Consider the following 16,915-nt stretch of genomic DNA (forward strand, 5'->3'; position numbering starts at 1 on the left):
TTTGTTCCAAGGGAGTGCTTCATAGGAAACTTTCGCACATCTACCTTGCAAAGATTACCATGGAATTAGAGTGAAGCTATGATAAGCTAGGAGCCCAAGCCAATTGAAAACCACAATTTAAAAAAACTTCCAACATAAACCTAAGGTATAGTGTGTGATACAGTGCATAAGAAAGGATTTGAAGTAAATAGTGGAATTTTTACCAACTTTCTTAATATCACATGAATATTTATAGCACTTTGCTATGATAAAATATCCAATCAAGGAGTCTCCTTTCCTTCGAACCCTCGAAACACCCACCATCTTGTACAAGATATCAAAGATAACATCATTCTAACTAGCTTCTTTGGGTCATAGTAAAATGAGTTCATATAGAGGAAGAATATCCAATACTAACGGCATTGATTTCAACTTGAATGCATGTATTTAAGTATCCAAAAATTAAAGTGTATTAGGCATAAAGAAACCTCCTAGTGAGGGAAAAAGGTGCCCTAATGGTGCTAAATATGTTCACACATATCACTACCAAAGTGTGGTAACAAAAACCCAAAGTATGCTCTAAGTGGTGATCACTAATGCACCCTACCCAAACTCAACTCCAATCTTGCTATGGGGTGTCCTAATTAAAAGGAAGAAAATGCTACAAAAGCATGCAATGAGATTAAAATGATGTCCCATAAATCACAATAGCCTTTAGGAACATGAAATATTGAGGAACTGATTTGAAAGACATGACAACACCTGTAGTCAAAAGTGCATCAACAACAATAGTTACTAGCATTTCCACTCTTATGGAGTTTTCCTACTCACAATTAGGAAGGGGATGGTGAGTAGATTTGGCAAGTAACAATCTCCAAATATGCACCAAATGATTCAAGAGTACAAAAGGTTTGAGATGAACATGTAGTTCACAATTAATCACGTGCCATCACCAAGCAAAAGTCCTAATGTTTTCCATGCATAATACCTTGGTCTTCAAGGACAAATGTGCCAATCATATTTGAGATAGAGACATTGCATTATCTCACTCAATCACACAATTAATTATTTGTGTGGTTCCAAATCAATTAGCAACTCATGGGCACTTTAGGGGCTTCATTACCAAATCCGCTCTCCCCCATGGAACCTACCTCATACTAACCTTGTTATGTAAAATAGCCATACTCATCCAACTCCTAACCTTGCTCCATAACTCCTAATTCTTACAATAGGTGGCTCCATTGGGAGATTTATTAGTTCCTCCTCTCAAAAATTTTCATGAGTCACTAATAAGTTGTATTTGGAATTTATTGTTTGTGTGCAAAAGGATTTATTAGATCCTCTCTACATAGATCTCTATAAAACATAGTAATCACTTATCTTGAAGTTTGGGGTTTTAATGTCACTTATTCTCACTATGTTGTGGTTGTATCAAGCTTGAACACTTAGTTTGTTGGGCATTATAATTGACTATTAGGTGAGGTTCTAGGGATTTAGTGCTTGGTACCATAGATGATGCAACATTCCTTGCACATGCAACAACCAAGACTATCTCATGGAGGACATGAGTTGTACTAAGCATCCTGGTATTTCTCTATTGTTTGCGAATGAGTTGTTAAGAAATAATGGAGCAAAAATGAAATGTCAATGGCAAGAGTAATGCCCTAAAATATAACATCGAACAAAGAGATAACTAGCCTCCATAAAGATCTTCATATCATGCAAGCAAGGAATTATCTTCTAAACACATTCAACCTATAGTCTTACCTCAAGAAGCTACTCAGCGGGAGACATATTTTGACTTAGATGATATCAAAGCTACTTCTCTTATATCAATAATCATATATGAAAGAAAATGTCTTAAATTTCACAAATTTATAGGCCGCCCAAATCAAAGACTACATCGTTGGATGTCCGGACATTTGTGGACCTTGGCTTTAGCAATGACTACTCTCATCTAAACGTGTTTCTTGCCACTATTACCCCTTGAAGCCACTGTGCTACCTAGCTTGCGCAGGGATGGTGATGATGCACGATGAAGCAAGAGATGAATGCGCAACTTGAGGCAGATCCTAGCACCTTTTGTTACAGATGGTGAGCAAGAGATCTTTTAACAGCGCGAGAAGAAATCTTTGTGAATTGAGCAACGAAAGCAGAGAAAAAATGAAACAAGAGATGAGCCCACAATTTGAGGTGCATCCTGGTTGCTCAAGTCCCCTTCACCAGATACGCGGTCCCCCTTACTCATGGTAATAGCGAGTGCAGCAAGGATAAGATTATGCATAAATATTTGTGGATTACGAAGCAATCTTTTCTAGGATTTTTTGCTACTGGAGATGGACTTGAAAACTCCCACTTATTGGCCTTCCTTCCCCGATCCAAATCTCACATCACAGAATGTGAGAGAGAGGTGCTCTCAACAGATATCGATGTTAAGAAAATAGACCACATATTGGTTCAAATTCATGCAAGAAGCAGTGCTGCCTGGGTAAAATGGGACACAGAGGTAGGTACCATGATACATAAAGACAGGGAGTGCCTGGCTATGTTATGAGGAGGGATCTTGGAAATACCTAGCAGAAGTTTGGTACGAAATGTTTTAATCTCATGATGCATAGAAATTTCTATGTTATATCATGATAGTTTGTAGATTGATGTGCACATTAATGGCCCGATGTTGTACAGAAGACTTTGACTTGCAGTTTACATGTTATAGTAGGACCTAGACAAGCTAATGTTATGGGATTTCTGCTATTATTTGACCCCCATGGTAGTGTAGCATGAAACCAACTTCAAAGATGCTTCCTCATAGGAGAGATCTTTGTTTTGTTTGCCTTTGCATGGCATGCTTCAGGGTTGTATTTCGAGCTATATTTAATAAGGCTTCAAAGAAATATTCAAGATCGAGCAGCAAGGGCAAAGAAACAATGAAGCCAGAGATGGAACCTGCAATTTTGGGATCAAGCAACAAGGTGAGAAATCTTTGAGCTCGAGTAGCAAGAGCATGCCATCGCCAAGTAATTTATTTGCTGATGGAACCAATTGTAGCAGGAAAAATGGTATTGGAGTCAGCAACCTATGAATGATTATGATGAGACAAAGGACTATCTTCAAGTTCATAATTTGCATATTACAAAATATCAAAACAGAGTGCATTATTGTTGTTAACCGTTAAGCAAGTTCTTCCCAATACAGGTGAGTAGAGAGTACCTTGCTTATTTTGGGAAAAATGGCCCGTAAGGAGTATAGCTGTTCATTGAGTTTTTTCCTCCTCTTCCTCTCAGAGATGAGATTCTTTGACACGGGATTCTTGCCATCGGGACTGAGCTTACTTCCTTCATCATCATCCATGGCATCACTGTTGTCAAATGAATCAATTTGTTTCACGTCATTTGTAGATTTGGACCGCCCAAGCCGCCTTACTTCAGCAGACTGTGGATGTGCTGAGGAAGCAGCTTTTTGCTTGGCAGAAGAGGAGGCTAATGTAAGCATTTCAGCATTTGCCGCAGCCCCATCCTGTTGTTTCTTCTTATTGCACCAGCTTAGCTTGGCTTTGGGTACTTTTGCAGTGGATGAATAAATTCCACCCGATGTTGCTTGAGGAAACAAATCTTTTTGTTTAGTTGATGGATCCTCGAGAGCTTTCCAAGAAGGACAATTTTGCTCCAGGGTCAAGTTCCACTTGTCAGAATGCTCTAATAGTCTTGACAACTCATCACCGTTAATTCCTAGTGAAGTTGTGCCAATGCCAGATAAAAGCATCTCATGGTGAGTGGTATTTAGCATAGTGGGGAGCTCCAGATCCTCTAGTGAAACGGTGGCAGGGGAAAACACCATCAGCACTAAGCATGGGATGTTGCTATCCACTGTAGTCTGCATACTTTGAAAAAGTTCAGTGCTTGCACTTGCACTGAACAAGGGATGCAAAATGTGCATAGATTCAAGGAGCTTGTCACTTGAAGCCGAGTCATCTGCAAAATCTAACTTAGTCATGCTGATTGCTGCAATGAACCACCCCAACAACTATAAGGATTAGTCCTGTGATTGCTCTAAGGTGAACCGTAGCTGGTGATCAGACAAGAGACTATATGATGAGCCCCAAGAGTGTTGGAATCAACCTGAATTAATGATTGCCAATGAGTCTGAATCTTGTCAATAGAAGTGTGAGGAAACATCTTCTTCTGGAGGAAGCAACAAGATATAAATTTGCTTGATATCACTTCAGTTCATCAATGTCAGCACGCCATTCAAAATTGGTCTTGCTATTTGTTAAATGGCATGTTGTTGTTGGATTGAGCTTACCAAGGCTCAAGCTGGAGAGATGGTAGAATTGGTTGCTGGTTGGATTGAGCCTATGATGGCAATTGCACTTGGTTGCTTGGATTGAGCCTATGGAAATGGTAGTGGCACTAGTGTCGAAGACACGGCTTTGGGAGTACAGTCATCAATGTAAACATCACTAGCAGCAATGGATAATCTAAGGGCTACAGGATCACAGTGACATGTGTAAGAAGTAGGAGATGTATTCAGCAGAGATCACGCTGAATTCCGTGATGCACATAATCAGTAGAAGAAAACTCAAAAATGATCCCTTTTGTATCAACTTCTTGGAGCTTAATGAATTAATAAGAATCATTAGGCATATTGGATTTGAAGGAGTGGCTTCTTGAGTTCTCTTGAGACCATCTATGGATTGGTACTTTAGTTCACCTTGGATATTCAATAGCTAAGACCAATCTAACTTCTTGTGGAATATGGCTTGCTTGTAGTACATTTTTCATCGGCACCATCATTTCTAATAAGAGTATCAATGTTTAGCTTGCATTTGAGCAAATCAAGGCTTCTTTCTTGTGAATCTTTGTCTAATCTTTTAGATGAAGCCTATGCGCACTTGAAGCCTCACTAATGAGAGGCTTGTTCTATCTAGCAGCTTTTGCCTATGGTGTCAATAGTGGTCATGGTAGTAGCTCTTCCAGAGATGGGCAATGCCGACAAGGTTATTGGAGGAGGGGAAGCATATCAAACCTTGGATTGCCACCACAAGGTATGTATCCTTATGAAGGAAATCCATATAAGGTACAACTCTTGCTACTTTGGTACTCTTACATTAGATGCACCTCTTACTACTTTAGTTATAGCAAGCCCAATAAAAGGATATCTAAACAACTTGCTAAAACATTGAAAATGAAGAATGTAAGTTGAGGGTTTTGATATCCTATTTGCATGTAGTGTAAGCTAAATCAATTTGGCTTGGTATGATACTTCAATCTATTGGATTTCTATCTTGTGGGAAAACTCAACACTAGCATATGCGTTTGGTAAATATTACTGTTTGAGACTCTAGATAGCATTGCATATTCCTACAAGAGTATGCATTGATTTGGATGGGCATTACATTTATCCCCATTAGCAAGTATGATACAATATGGTTCCATGAGCAAATAATTTAAATATCATTTCATTATTTGTCTTGTTGTGGATAGGACTACAGGGTTTGAAGCATACAATCAGTAGAGTAGATTTATGTTGTGGAGCTAAGGGAGATTGCAGTGCTTTTAGGATCAAAGGTGAGGCGATTTGCTAAAAAAGGCAGTTTGCTAAAAATGGTAGGTCTTCTCTTGTTGCTCTGAGCTTTTTTTGCAATGCATAGGTTTGAGCCTTTTGATATCCTTACTGATTGTAAGCAGGAAATGCATCTAGGGATAACATTGTTGGTGAAACAGCAAGGATCTACATTTCAAAAAAAGGGAAGGGAGGCTTAGGAAGAGCCAATAAGACTTAAATTTTTTAATGGTGGAGCAGATCTGAAGAGGATGACAACTCTAGACCTACCTTAGGTGCTGTAGAACATGGTGAAGCAGATAGAATGTAGTATTCAAGATAAAACTTTTTTAGTGGATTCAATTACAATTCTATTGCTAACAAGACAAAATTGTGAACAAATCGTGATTAGTTTGCTTAACATGATATATTAGTGTGGTAATGGCTTGTATTAATGGTTCAAACTAGTTTTCTTGTATAGGAAATTTTTACTATATCTATGGTTTCAACTAGTTTTCATATCTAGGAATATTTTACTATATCAACTAGGAATTTTAAAAAATTTCTATATAGAAATATTTTACTAAATCACTAACTTGTAAAGTGTTCCACTTTTACTAGTTGAGACTTTTTCTAGATACTTTGATCTAGAAAATCTCTCTTTTTTTACTATATGGAAAAGTGTTTAAAGTTCCTTGTGACACCATGGAAACGAGCAAGTCGTCTCTGCAACTTCGAGCGCACTGCCGTAAATATACATGCTTTATCAGAAATTTTGAAAGTAAATTACTTATAGCCATGCATTCCCCTGCATTGCACAAAGAAGACGGTTGTGGTGGCCTCTTCCATCCCTTCTGTAATCCTGCCAGGTCTGCACCTTTTGAATCATGGTACTCATGGCCGTGCAGACGGTGTTGACTTTGCTAATTTATGGCATAGCAAATACACAGATATAGTCCTGAATGACCTAGCAGCTCTTCCGGCCGTCTCCATATGTTCTCCTGATCCATTTGGTCATCATCAGAAGGATGGCCATAGTCTCCGATGCAACAATAGTAAGGATGGCAATATTGGCGAATTCCATGAAGACGTTAATGAACACTGTAACAATGTCAAAGATGGTAGCGATGATGAGACTGCCAACAAAGAAGATGATCCGGATGAGGAAGACAACAGCATTAACGGTGGTAGTGAGGATGATGGTTGATGCTGGCTCATGTTAGGACACACAACACCAAACTGATCACCTACCAGCCTATTGTCTATCAAAGAGCCTCACAGTATTGCTATAAAAACTGTCAGACAAAAACAGGTGTGGGTGGAATTTTTGGAGCTGTCACAACTCACCATAGATTGGTCTCATGATTGAGGCTTTGTTGCTCTTCAACGGCTCACGTTAAATCTCGGCCTGCCTGGTGACGTGGCATCCGGTCACATCCGGTGAGAGTGCAAAGGCCTCTCTTTGGACCAAAAGGGCACGACTTTGTTGCTGCCAGGGGTTGAACCTGCACCCCCCCTCCTAATAGGCAATTCCCTTACCAACTCACCTGTGCGCGCACAGATGAAAGGATACAGGTTTCTTAAATTTATATATCATATAAAAATATGTGACCCCTAAAAAGTGCGGGGTCACCGACACGTGGCCTGTCTACGGGCAATAGCCCATAGCAGGCCGATATATAACGTCAGCCCTCTTCAACGCAGCTAGCCCTTGCTTATGATCATCAAGTTTTCCCTTTCAGTGCTCTGCGATTATGGCTGAAGCATAATTAGAAGTAAAAGAGCATAGTGCCTGATCATCAAAAGGGAAGCTTCCTTTCCTGGCTTATGTGACACTCGGTGGAAAACTATGAAGACCTCGTACACCAAGAAGAGCCTCCTATGAAGAACTAAATCCATCTACACTCGTATATAATCATTAAAAGACTTGTGAAGGTGCAAAGTACATATCTTCTTCAACATGCTCATTTTCACATTGATTAGAGACGTTCATGCGTATTAATATGAGAATGAGAAGGTTTTATATATTGTAATGAAGAAAGCTATAGATTTTATCTATGGATTCGGTAACTAGACGGAATAATCTTGAAGCACCCAAGCACTCTAATCACTTCCAAAGTTGATGACACAAGGAAGTGTATTTTGAAAGTGTATTTCCTTTCTTGCTCACGAACTAACAAATTAGGAGAAATTGTGTCTTTGAAGATATATTGAAGGATACTTCTATCTATTCAATTGCTTCATTGAAGGACATTGTGATTGAGATGCTTACATGACTCATTGAGATAAAAAACGATTTCATTCTCATTGTTAGTTTTCAATGTGAAGTCTAATCATTCATGTATGAGTACTCAACATTAACTTTTGCTCCCATCTTACTAAGCATCCTTGTGACGAGCGACTTCACGAGCCCTCCCCGTGCAAATTCCATGCGACACCTGGTGAACCTGATGTGAAAGTGTCACTTTTGATCGTTGAGATGGGAGACTCTTTGAATAATCCACCCACTTCATTGACTGGTTCTTCCTTTTCAATCGATGAGATGAAGAATTTATTGCAAACTCTTTCTTCAGCCATTATGATGTAGAATCAGCAAATGTAGTTATCTATGCAACAACAGCAGTTGTTACATCAGCAACAATTGGATCAATAGCGAATGTTGCATCAAGAACAAGAGCAAACGCATCGTGCAACCAAGGCAACTGAGGTTGTGGTAAGTGAGCGTAAGTTATTTGATGGCTGGAATGTTTCAGGTTATCTTAAAATGTTTGAAAGCCAAATGCGCTTCTTTGGAGTTCCTACCACCTAGAGCAATTATTTCTTACGACTTGTCACGTCTGCTTTACGGGTCAGAGTGATTGATTTATTTATATAAGATTCAAACTAGAATGTCTTCAAGAAGGCGCTCAAAGATGAATATTTTATGGAGGATTATGGTATTGCTACGTGGAAGACATTCAGAGAATGGGTCTATCAGCCCAATAAAGGACTTGTTGCTTTCGAGTTATTGCGCGAGTTTGAAGAATATTACAACCAGTTGGATGCACTTGCAAAGAGCCCTAAACTTAGAGAAAGTGGAGTTATTCTTGCAAGCGGCTAATCCTGCACTTCAGGATGAGTTGGTAGAGCTTCTTAAAGACCGTATGCAGCCTATGGGATTGAAAACGGATTGGCAAGATACTATTGATGCAGTTTTCACATTGACAAAGAGGCGGAGAAGAAAGGCTCGCTTGCAGAATGGTATGTCTCCTACTTCTCTTGTTGCTCCTTCCACTTCTTTCCCTACTTCTCATCCCATGTCTATGCCTATGCCTATTCTTGTTGCAGTTGATAGACCATCTGAAATACCGACTATCAATGATATGATGGAGGAGATATTAAAGAACCTAAAAGACCTTCAAAACAAGATGACTAGAAGGGAGCAGCAGCCAACCCCAGTATCGGTCCCAATTTCATATACCCCTGCAAATTCTTTCAAAATGGCGAACTCTCAAGGAGTCGAAGTGCTTGTTAAGGAGAAGCGAAAAAGAGAAGATCCAGTTTCCCAGCCTTCTTATTCAGAACCAGAGTAGAGTATGGCTAAAGTTCAAAAGCCGAAAGTACAAGAAGATCAAAAATCCCCGAAGACAAAGGATCTGAAGCTAGAAAAGCAACCTGGATTCAAGCTACTTTCCAACATTGAGATGACTACAAACTTGAAGAAGAGTGAGGAGATTGAATTTAATGAGGAGGTTACTAATGGTCTTTATTATGACGGCCTATTATGCTTGGATACTATGGAAGATCTTTCACCATTGTTGAAAATTGAAAATCAAGAGATGGCGTATGTCTTACAGGTCAATTCTCTGGCGATGAATTGCAAAATTGCTGATTTCATGTTTCAAAAGAATTTGGGTGCTGAGGATTCTCAACAAAAAGTATTATTTGATGACATATTTTAGCAAAAAGATTTGGTTGTTGTTGTTTATACATAGCAAAATTTATGTTTACCAATGTATTTTCATCAAGGGGGTGAAAATTGTAGGTTGTAACAAAGAAGCCAAAGTACAGCGACAATATAAGACATTTGACAATAATGTTAAAATACCTTTGGACAGTGTTGATGATTTGCCAAAGCTTACGCCATTTATGGAGATGGATATGGATAAGATTGGAGTTACAAGATGGTTTGATGAAAAACCATCCAAAGAAGATCTGGATGCTGTGATGATCTACGACAATCCACTAGATGGAGAGATGATCTACAAAGACATACCTACCTTGATTTGTCCATATGATCCAGGAGGAGGTTGTGATAACCTATGTCAACTTACCTATTTGTCATATTTCCCACATGATTGCCCATATGATCCTGGTGGGAACAATGTTGCCAAGTGGTAAAAAAGTTGGCACATGTCAAAGGATGTGCACGTTTGGAGGGGGCGGATGTCGTGACACTGCGCGTTCACCACTGCGAAGTCACTTTGAAGTCTCCAAATTCTGTCACTTTTCTTTTGTGCTTAAAAGTTGTTGGTATTACAAACAATTTAGAGTTAGGCCAACTTTTACAAGTTGAAATAACCAGTAAAAGAGTTGATAGAGAGATTTATGTGGGAAGCTCATTATTAAACATGTACTACAAATGTGGGCTACTTGTAGAACTTCAGCAAGTGGTTGATGAACGTCCAGTTCAGAATGTCATTTCATGGACTACACTAATGATAGGATATGTCCAACATGGGCATGATGAGAAAGCACTAAATTTTTTTGAAAGCATGCAACATGAGGATCTCTCTCCAAATGCAATCACCTATATTTGTGTGTTGCAAGCATGAGGCAACATAGGAGCAATCAAAAGAGGTAAATAAATATATGATGAGATTGTTAGAAAAGAGTTGCTCGTAATAGATGATGTTGTTGATATTGAATTAGTAGACATGTATGCAAAGTGTGGGCTGCTTACAAAAGCACAAGGCGTGTTTGACAAGCTACCAAGGCAGGATGTCGTAACATGGAATGTCCTAATGGCAGGGTATGCCCTACTTGGAAAAGTTGAACACATTTTCTAGGTGTTTGACAAAATGAAACGAAAAGGTTTGAAGCCAGATATGATTACATTTGCCATTGCTCTCAATTCATGTGGTCATACAAGACATCTAAGCAAGGCGAAAGTTGAGCTCTCTACTTATACTTCCATGCAAACAAACATATAGTTGCCCTTTCTTACGGTTGAAGTATATTTTCCAAAGCATTTTCTGGCAGCACTTGATCAAAAGCTTTGGAAGCCCTAAAGGATTCTCTTAAAGGTGAAGGCGTGGGAGAAATAGCTCAGGAAACGTTCATTCTACAACAAGTCTTGACTGGGAGCCAGTGCTATTGATGGATAACTCTGCTTTTTTTGGAGAGAGTACACACGAGAAAAGGGCGGCTATCTTAATGCGAGAGGGGGCGCTAATAATGGATGGCGTTGCTTTGGAGAAGAGGGATTACTTCCTCCACGTACTGGCCCAAGAAAAGGGGGACTTGTCTATCTGCATACGACGATATACTCTGCAATTGGACTGTGAGGGCTTTCATAATAAGAGCTTTTATCAAAGAAAAAGCACAAACTCGGAGATCTGAGAAGAAGGGACTGTTGTGGTGGCCTCTTTGGTCTCGCCTATAATCCCGTAGGTCTGCGCCTTTCAAATCATGGTACTCATGGCCGTGCAGACGGTCTTGACTTTGCTGATTTATGGCACAACAAATACACAGACATAGTCCTGAATGACCTAGCAGCTCTTCCGGCCCTCTCCGTATGTTCTCTTGATCCATCTAGTCATCATCAGAAGGACGGCCATAGTCTTCAATGCAACAACAGTAGTAAGGATGGAAATATTGGCGAATTCCATGAAGATGTTAATGAACACTGTAACAATGTCAAAGATGACAGCGATGATGAGACTGCCAACAAAGAAGATGATCCGAATGAGGAAGTCAACAACATTAACGGTGGCAGTGAGGATGATGGTTAATGTCGGCTCACGTTAGGACACACAGCACCAGACTGATGACCTACCAGCCTACTATCTATCAAAGAGCCTCACAGTATTGCTACGGAAGCTGTCAGACAAAAACAAGCATCAGTGGAATTTTTGGAGCTATCACAATTCAGCATAGATTGGTCTCATGATTGAGGCTGTTGTTGCTCTTCAACGCAGCCCGCCCTTGCTTATGATCATCAAGTTTTCCCTTTCAGTGCTTTGCGATTATGGTTGAAGCATAATTAGAAGTAAAAGAGTGTAGTGCCTAATCATCAAAAGCGAAGCTTCCTTTTCTAGCTTATGTGACACTGGGTGGAAAACTATGAAGATCTCGTACACCAAGAAGAGTCACGTAGGAAGAACTAACTCCATCTACGAGTGCTTCCTTTTCTAGCTTATGACACTCGGTGGAAAACTATGAAGATCTCGTACACCAAGAAGAGTCACGTAGGAAGAACTAATTCCATCTACACTCGTATGTAATCATCAAAAGGCTTGTGAAGGTGCAAAGAAAGTACATATCTTCTCCAACATGCTCATTTTCACATTGATTAGAGACGTCCATGCGTATTAACATGGGAATGAGAAGGTTTTATATATTGTAATGAAGAAAGCTATAGATTTTATCTATGGAGTCCACAACTAGATGGAATAATCTTGAAGCACCCAAGCACTCTAATCACTTCCAAAGTTGATGACACAAGGAAGCGCATTTTGAAAGTGTATTTCCTTTCTTGCTCACGAACTAACAAATTAGGAGAAGTTGTGTCTTTGAAGATATATTGAAGGATACTTCTATCTATGCAATTGCTTTATTGAAGAACATTGTGATTGAGATGCTTGTATGACTCATTGAGATAAACAGTGATTTCATTCTCATTGTTAGTTTTCAATGTGAAGTCTAATCATTCATGTATGAGTACTCAACATTAACTTTTACTCCCATCTTGCTAAGTGTCTCTGTGACGAGTGACTTCACAAACCCTTCCCACACAAATTTTGTGTGACACCATGGTCGTACATAGTCATAATTAATCATTTAAAACCCAAAATGCATCATAAATGAAGGAAAATGTGAGGTTCCGTTTCGGGTTGGAGAATGCACTTCATATGGGATAAAAATCTGATAAATATAGTGTTCAATCAATATGATCACTCAAGATACATAAATATAAAAAACCAAATTTTTATGAATAAATAAATGAGAAAAACTAGAGAAAATAAGTGAAAATTTAGTTTTTGCGCTTAAACATTTAGGAAAAAACATAATTTATATTCATGAGCATATAACAAGGCTAGAGCATGAGGCTTAAGCCTCAATTAAGCCTTGTTTCTATGTTAGAGTATGGTTTTGATAGATTTTTACATGAAATTTTTTCATAAAAATGAATGTTACACCTACCCAACAAATGCAAAACCTAAACGGTAGGAGGGAAAGAAATTATAAAACTGAGTGGTCTCACTGAAAAATGTTTTAAATTATGATTTATTTGATTATGCATAGCATATAGACCGATCATTATTTAAATTTAAGAGAGACTAGTAGCATGAGAAAACTAGATGCTAGTCTCTAGCAACGCCACAATTACGAGTAACTTGGAAATCATTAAAGGATTAGTTTTGCACCTCACATGGTTGATTTTTTATCATAAAATTCTTGAGCACAATGTGCATCATCCAAAATTGTATTATGTATATCATATGGTTACTCTTGGATGCATAGCAATTGATTGCCAAACACATGACCTATGTGGAGTTGTGAGGAAACCTAAGCTGTAGGCTAGACACTCGATTCTTTGGGAACTTGTTAACAAGTGAGGACACTTATATCGTGGAATGTTTGCAATATATAAGAGTGGATTGTATTCGTATGTGCTTTAAAATAGAGTAGTGTATCTTCGGGTAAATCCCCAAGGTGTAGGAGAGCTGGAGTGGGGTCACGGCATTTAGTCAGATGGGTGTCTCCTTTATGTTTGTATTATATTAGTGTACTACACCAAGATGTATGGGATTTCCCTCTGAGGAGTAAGAAAGGGTGAAGGGCAATCGCTAGACTACGTTCTATAAATGCAATATCTATAGTAGCGATTAGGGCAGTGTGTTGCTTGGACGCTCCTAGCTGTGAGGCTGTGTGGGGTTGTCTTGTGAGTGTTAGAGAGGCTCGGCTAGTGCCTTTAGCCAGTGTCAAGGCTTATTTTAGGTCTCGACAATAAACCAAGCACATTTTAGCATGTCACATTTTTGCATCTAGGCCACATTTTTTTTTCGATCTGCTACTGTTTTGATAAGCAATAAGCTTATCAATAAGCTCTCACACCTACCATCAATCCCTTATGCATGCTTCACATGGTCTTCGTATTCCATTCAACATTACTGCTCATTGACAGTCCCCACTCTTCTGGAGCAACATGTACAACCAACATGTCCACGTTTTTGTTGACAGCTGATGCCAGGAGGCATATTTCACGGTGGATTCCGTGCCACGGTGGATTCCGTGAGGTTTTACGGTGGATTCCGTAAACTTTGATGATCGGGGCTCATACACAAAGTGGATTCTTTGTGCAAGAAGTTGATGGGGACGCCTGTCCTTTTCGGGCATTTCATTAATTTAGTGTGTACATGGGTGATTCCATAGCGGGTGATTCTGCAAAATGCATATTAAATTAATAAATGTTTATGAGTTTTGAGTACGCACTCGTAATAAATTAAGGTTAGGATTTATTTCTAACCAGTTGATTTATTTATGTAGCTGAAGACTGCTAGGTATTCACTTTTGTCGGTTTAATTGTATTATTTTACTAACGATTGTGAATGCTTCAGTTGATGTGTAGAGATAGCAGCAGTGGCGGAGGAAAGCATTGGAGGATAGCGAGTATTCGATTTATGGATTATATTTTGATAGGCGCCACGCCTATATTTTGTCATGCCTATTTATTGAGGCATCGATTATTTATTATTATTTTGTATGCGCATGGACGCACGGTTATGTTATTTCTATTTGGACATTGTATTGGGCGTGCCAGACTCTTTGGGCACCGTCCATTAGCTTTATTTCTATTTTTGTAAAAACTTATTATATTTTTGTAAATTGGGCTATTATTGAGCATGAAGATGAAATATACATAAAATACATGCTTTGTGAATCGCTCACACAAGGCATGGGGGGAGATTGCACCCAATTGGTCTCTTGCTCTTGTCGTTCATGCTTTTTACCTTGTAATTTGTGCAAAAAGTAGAGTTCATTGTTCTTGGGGACCTTCCGACATTCACTACGCGAGCATATAACGTCCGATCTGCGCACCAACAGCTCACATTTTTTCAAATTTGTTGATGCCAAACATTAGGAGGCTCAATGATAGGTTCCATTATATGCCATTAACCCTTTGAACCACCTTCCACAAGCAGTTGTAGAGACTTCAGCTAAGATACATACCTTCTAGATGAGAGTTATGGCTTCCAACACTATAGGCTTACTTCAATCTTTGAGCTCCAGCTTCTCCCGCAACCTCACTGTAGGCTCTCACACTCCAAGGATCCATAGTTCCATCACTCTGATACCATGTCAAAAGATAGGGACAGAGAGAGATGAGGCAACAGGGAGCAGTGAACTCCCATATTCTTTATTATTCCATTTACTTCACACACATACTGAATGATTAGAAAGAACTAGGTCTAAGTGACTTGATGACTACTCATACAGACTAACTCTACCAGAGTTAAGTGTATCCGACTTATTGACTATGACTCACATGCTAGAGACCGTTGGACACTAGCTATCATGTCAGTGTACATGAGTTGAGCTTAAAGTCTCAACAACACGAACACTCGTATGTTTAGTGGGCCCTCTAGAAGCTCCACTATCAAAATACAAAGTATAGACCCAGTCTTCATTGATAGGCCATGCCATACCGATTAGCTCACTTGTAATTATGATAATCAACATCAACCCGAGAGAGAGGATGTATAACAGGTACAATCCCTCCTTCCTTGTTGAACTCAATGGGAATACTCATAAAAACCCTTTGAAAATGGTGGCAGTAGACCTTAATATCCCATGTGAAAGATCCGTCTTGCCATTCAATAACGTGATAATCTTTACTCCACCAGATCACTCAACCTTGGTGGTAATTCTGCTCTAGATATGGATGCTCAAGATGAGGAATGATTCTTCCCATCCAATTGTCTTGGTACCTACTGCAAGTTAAAGTTGAATCATGAAGAACCTGCATAGGCACCAAGTCCATTGACATCAACCCTTACACATAGTAAGGCTTTAGAAAACTCTACCTCCTGCAAATCTACTAAAAGGGTTGTAGATCCATTCTTCCCTATACGTACAATTTTATACGGCCCATCCCATTTGGATTCTAGTTTACTAGGAAATAGCTCACGACGAGCATCATAGTACATCACCACAACTGACCTTTCACAAATTTATATTTCTTAGCCCGAAGGTCATGAAGTGCTTTCATTCTCTTCTTCCCTATCTCTTGATGTAAAAAAGCATGCAATCGAATTTCATCAAGATGTGCAAGAGAAATAAATCTTTCCTGCAATGCTTATGCCTCACCCAATGAATGATTGAGAGCAAATCGCACAGTGGACAACTCTGTTTCCAATGGTAAGACACACTCTTCCCTATATACTAGCTTGAACAGGGTGTGGAGTGTAGCTCTTTTAAATGTTTTATTGTAAGCCCAAACCACCACATACAATTTCTTATCCCAATTACACTTACTTTCAGATACTATCTTGGATAAGATCCCTAAAGCTATTTATTCGTACTCTTGACTTTACCATTTGCTTGCAGATTATGTGGGGTAGTTTAATTGTATTTAATCTTTAGAGCTTCCGTCAAGGCTACCATATCCTTATTCAAGAAATGTGTCTCTTGATCAGACACTATCTCCTTAGGTGGACCAAAACGGCAAACAATTTGCTCCATAACAAAACTAGCTATCTTCTTAGCGTTATTTTCTATCATTGCTCGAACTTCAGACTACTTTATAAAGTAGTTTGTTAGCTCAAGCAAGTCCCCCCACCACACGATTCTTGACATTTTGGTGTTTTTGGGTGGGATAAACCAATACACATGGGATAAAATGCCAATAAAGTCTAAATTTCTACTGTTCTAAGAATCAAGAGTCACAGATCTGAAAATATAGCAAATTTTTATTGAAAAATAGAGGAAAATAGAGAAAAATGAGAAAAAAATAAGAAGAAAAATAGGAATATGCCTTAGAAAAATATAAAAATATATAATCAGTGGTTGTGGATGTATGGTAGGGCAAAGCATGAGGTTTGGCATCAGTTTGTCCTATTTTTTTGTCACAATGTGTGATTTATTACTCCTTATATATTAAACCATGACAAAACAACCTCTATACACCTAT

General features: G+C 39.0%; 1 protein-coding gene across 15 annotated transcripts; it reads left to right on the forward strand.

The window, feature by feature from the left end:
- The first annotated feature begins 1,904 nt into the window (after positions 1–1,904).
- Positions 1,905–14,627, forward strand: LOC148024668 (uncharacterized). Of its 15 annotated transcripts, none has more exons than XM_087694316.1 (4): positions 1,905–2,073; positions 4,910–5,023; positions 5,463–5,546; positions 5,680–5,960. In XM_087694316.1, exons 1-4 carry the CDS (start codon positions 2,031–2,033, stop codon positions 5,739–5,741), a joined length of 303 nt encoding a protein of 100 aa, XP_087550442.1. In that variant the 5' UTR covers positions 1,905–2,030; the 3' UTR covers positions 5,742–5,960. The 15 variants fall into 15 exon arrangements, 10 of the variants coding, with proteins under 10 accessions (XP_087550442.1, XP_087550444.1, XP_087550434.1 ...); XM_087694318.1 differs by having other exon boundaries at positions 5,471–5,546; positions 5,667–5,960; XR_015693333.1 differs by having other exon boundaries at positions 1,908–2,172; positions 4,910–5,055; positions 5,463–5,585; positions 5,667–5,960.
- The last annotated feature ends 2,288 nt before the right edge of the window (positions 14,628–16,915 follow it).

This window comes from Lygodium microphyllum, chromosome 15 (assembly GCF_053477565.2).
Source record: "Lygodium microphyllum isolate KBCC chromosome 15, Lygodium_microphyllum_v1.1.10, whole genome shotgun sequence".
Taxonomy (NCBI): Eukaryota; Viridiplantae; Streptophyta; class Polypodiopsida; order Schizaeales; family Lygodiaceae; genus Lygodium; species Lygodium microphyllum.

Bases quoted from the DNA above. Each gene is read 5' to 3' on its own strand.
- LOC148024668 (XM_087694308.1), top strand. From the start codon at position 2,071: ATGGTGAGCAAGAGATCTTTTAACAGCGCGAGAAGAAATCTTTGTGAA. The intron at 2,173-4,909 runs GTGCATCCTGGT...TCTATCTAGCAG, and splicing joins AGATGAGCCCACAATTTGAG to CTTTTGCCTATGGTGTCAAT. The intron at 5,024-14,342 runs GTATGTATCCTT...TGAATGCTTCAG, and splicing joins CCTTGGATTGCCACCACAAG to TTGATGTGTAGAGATAGCAG.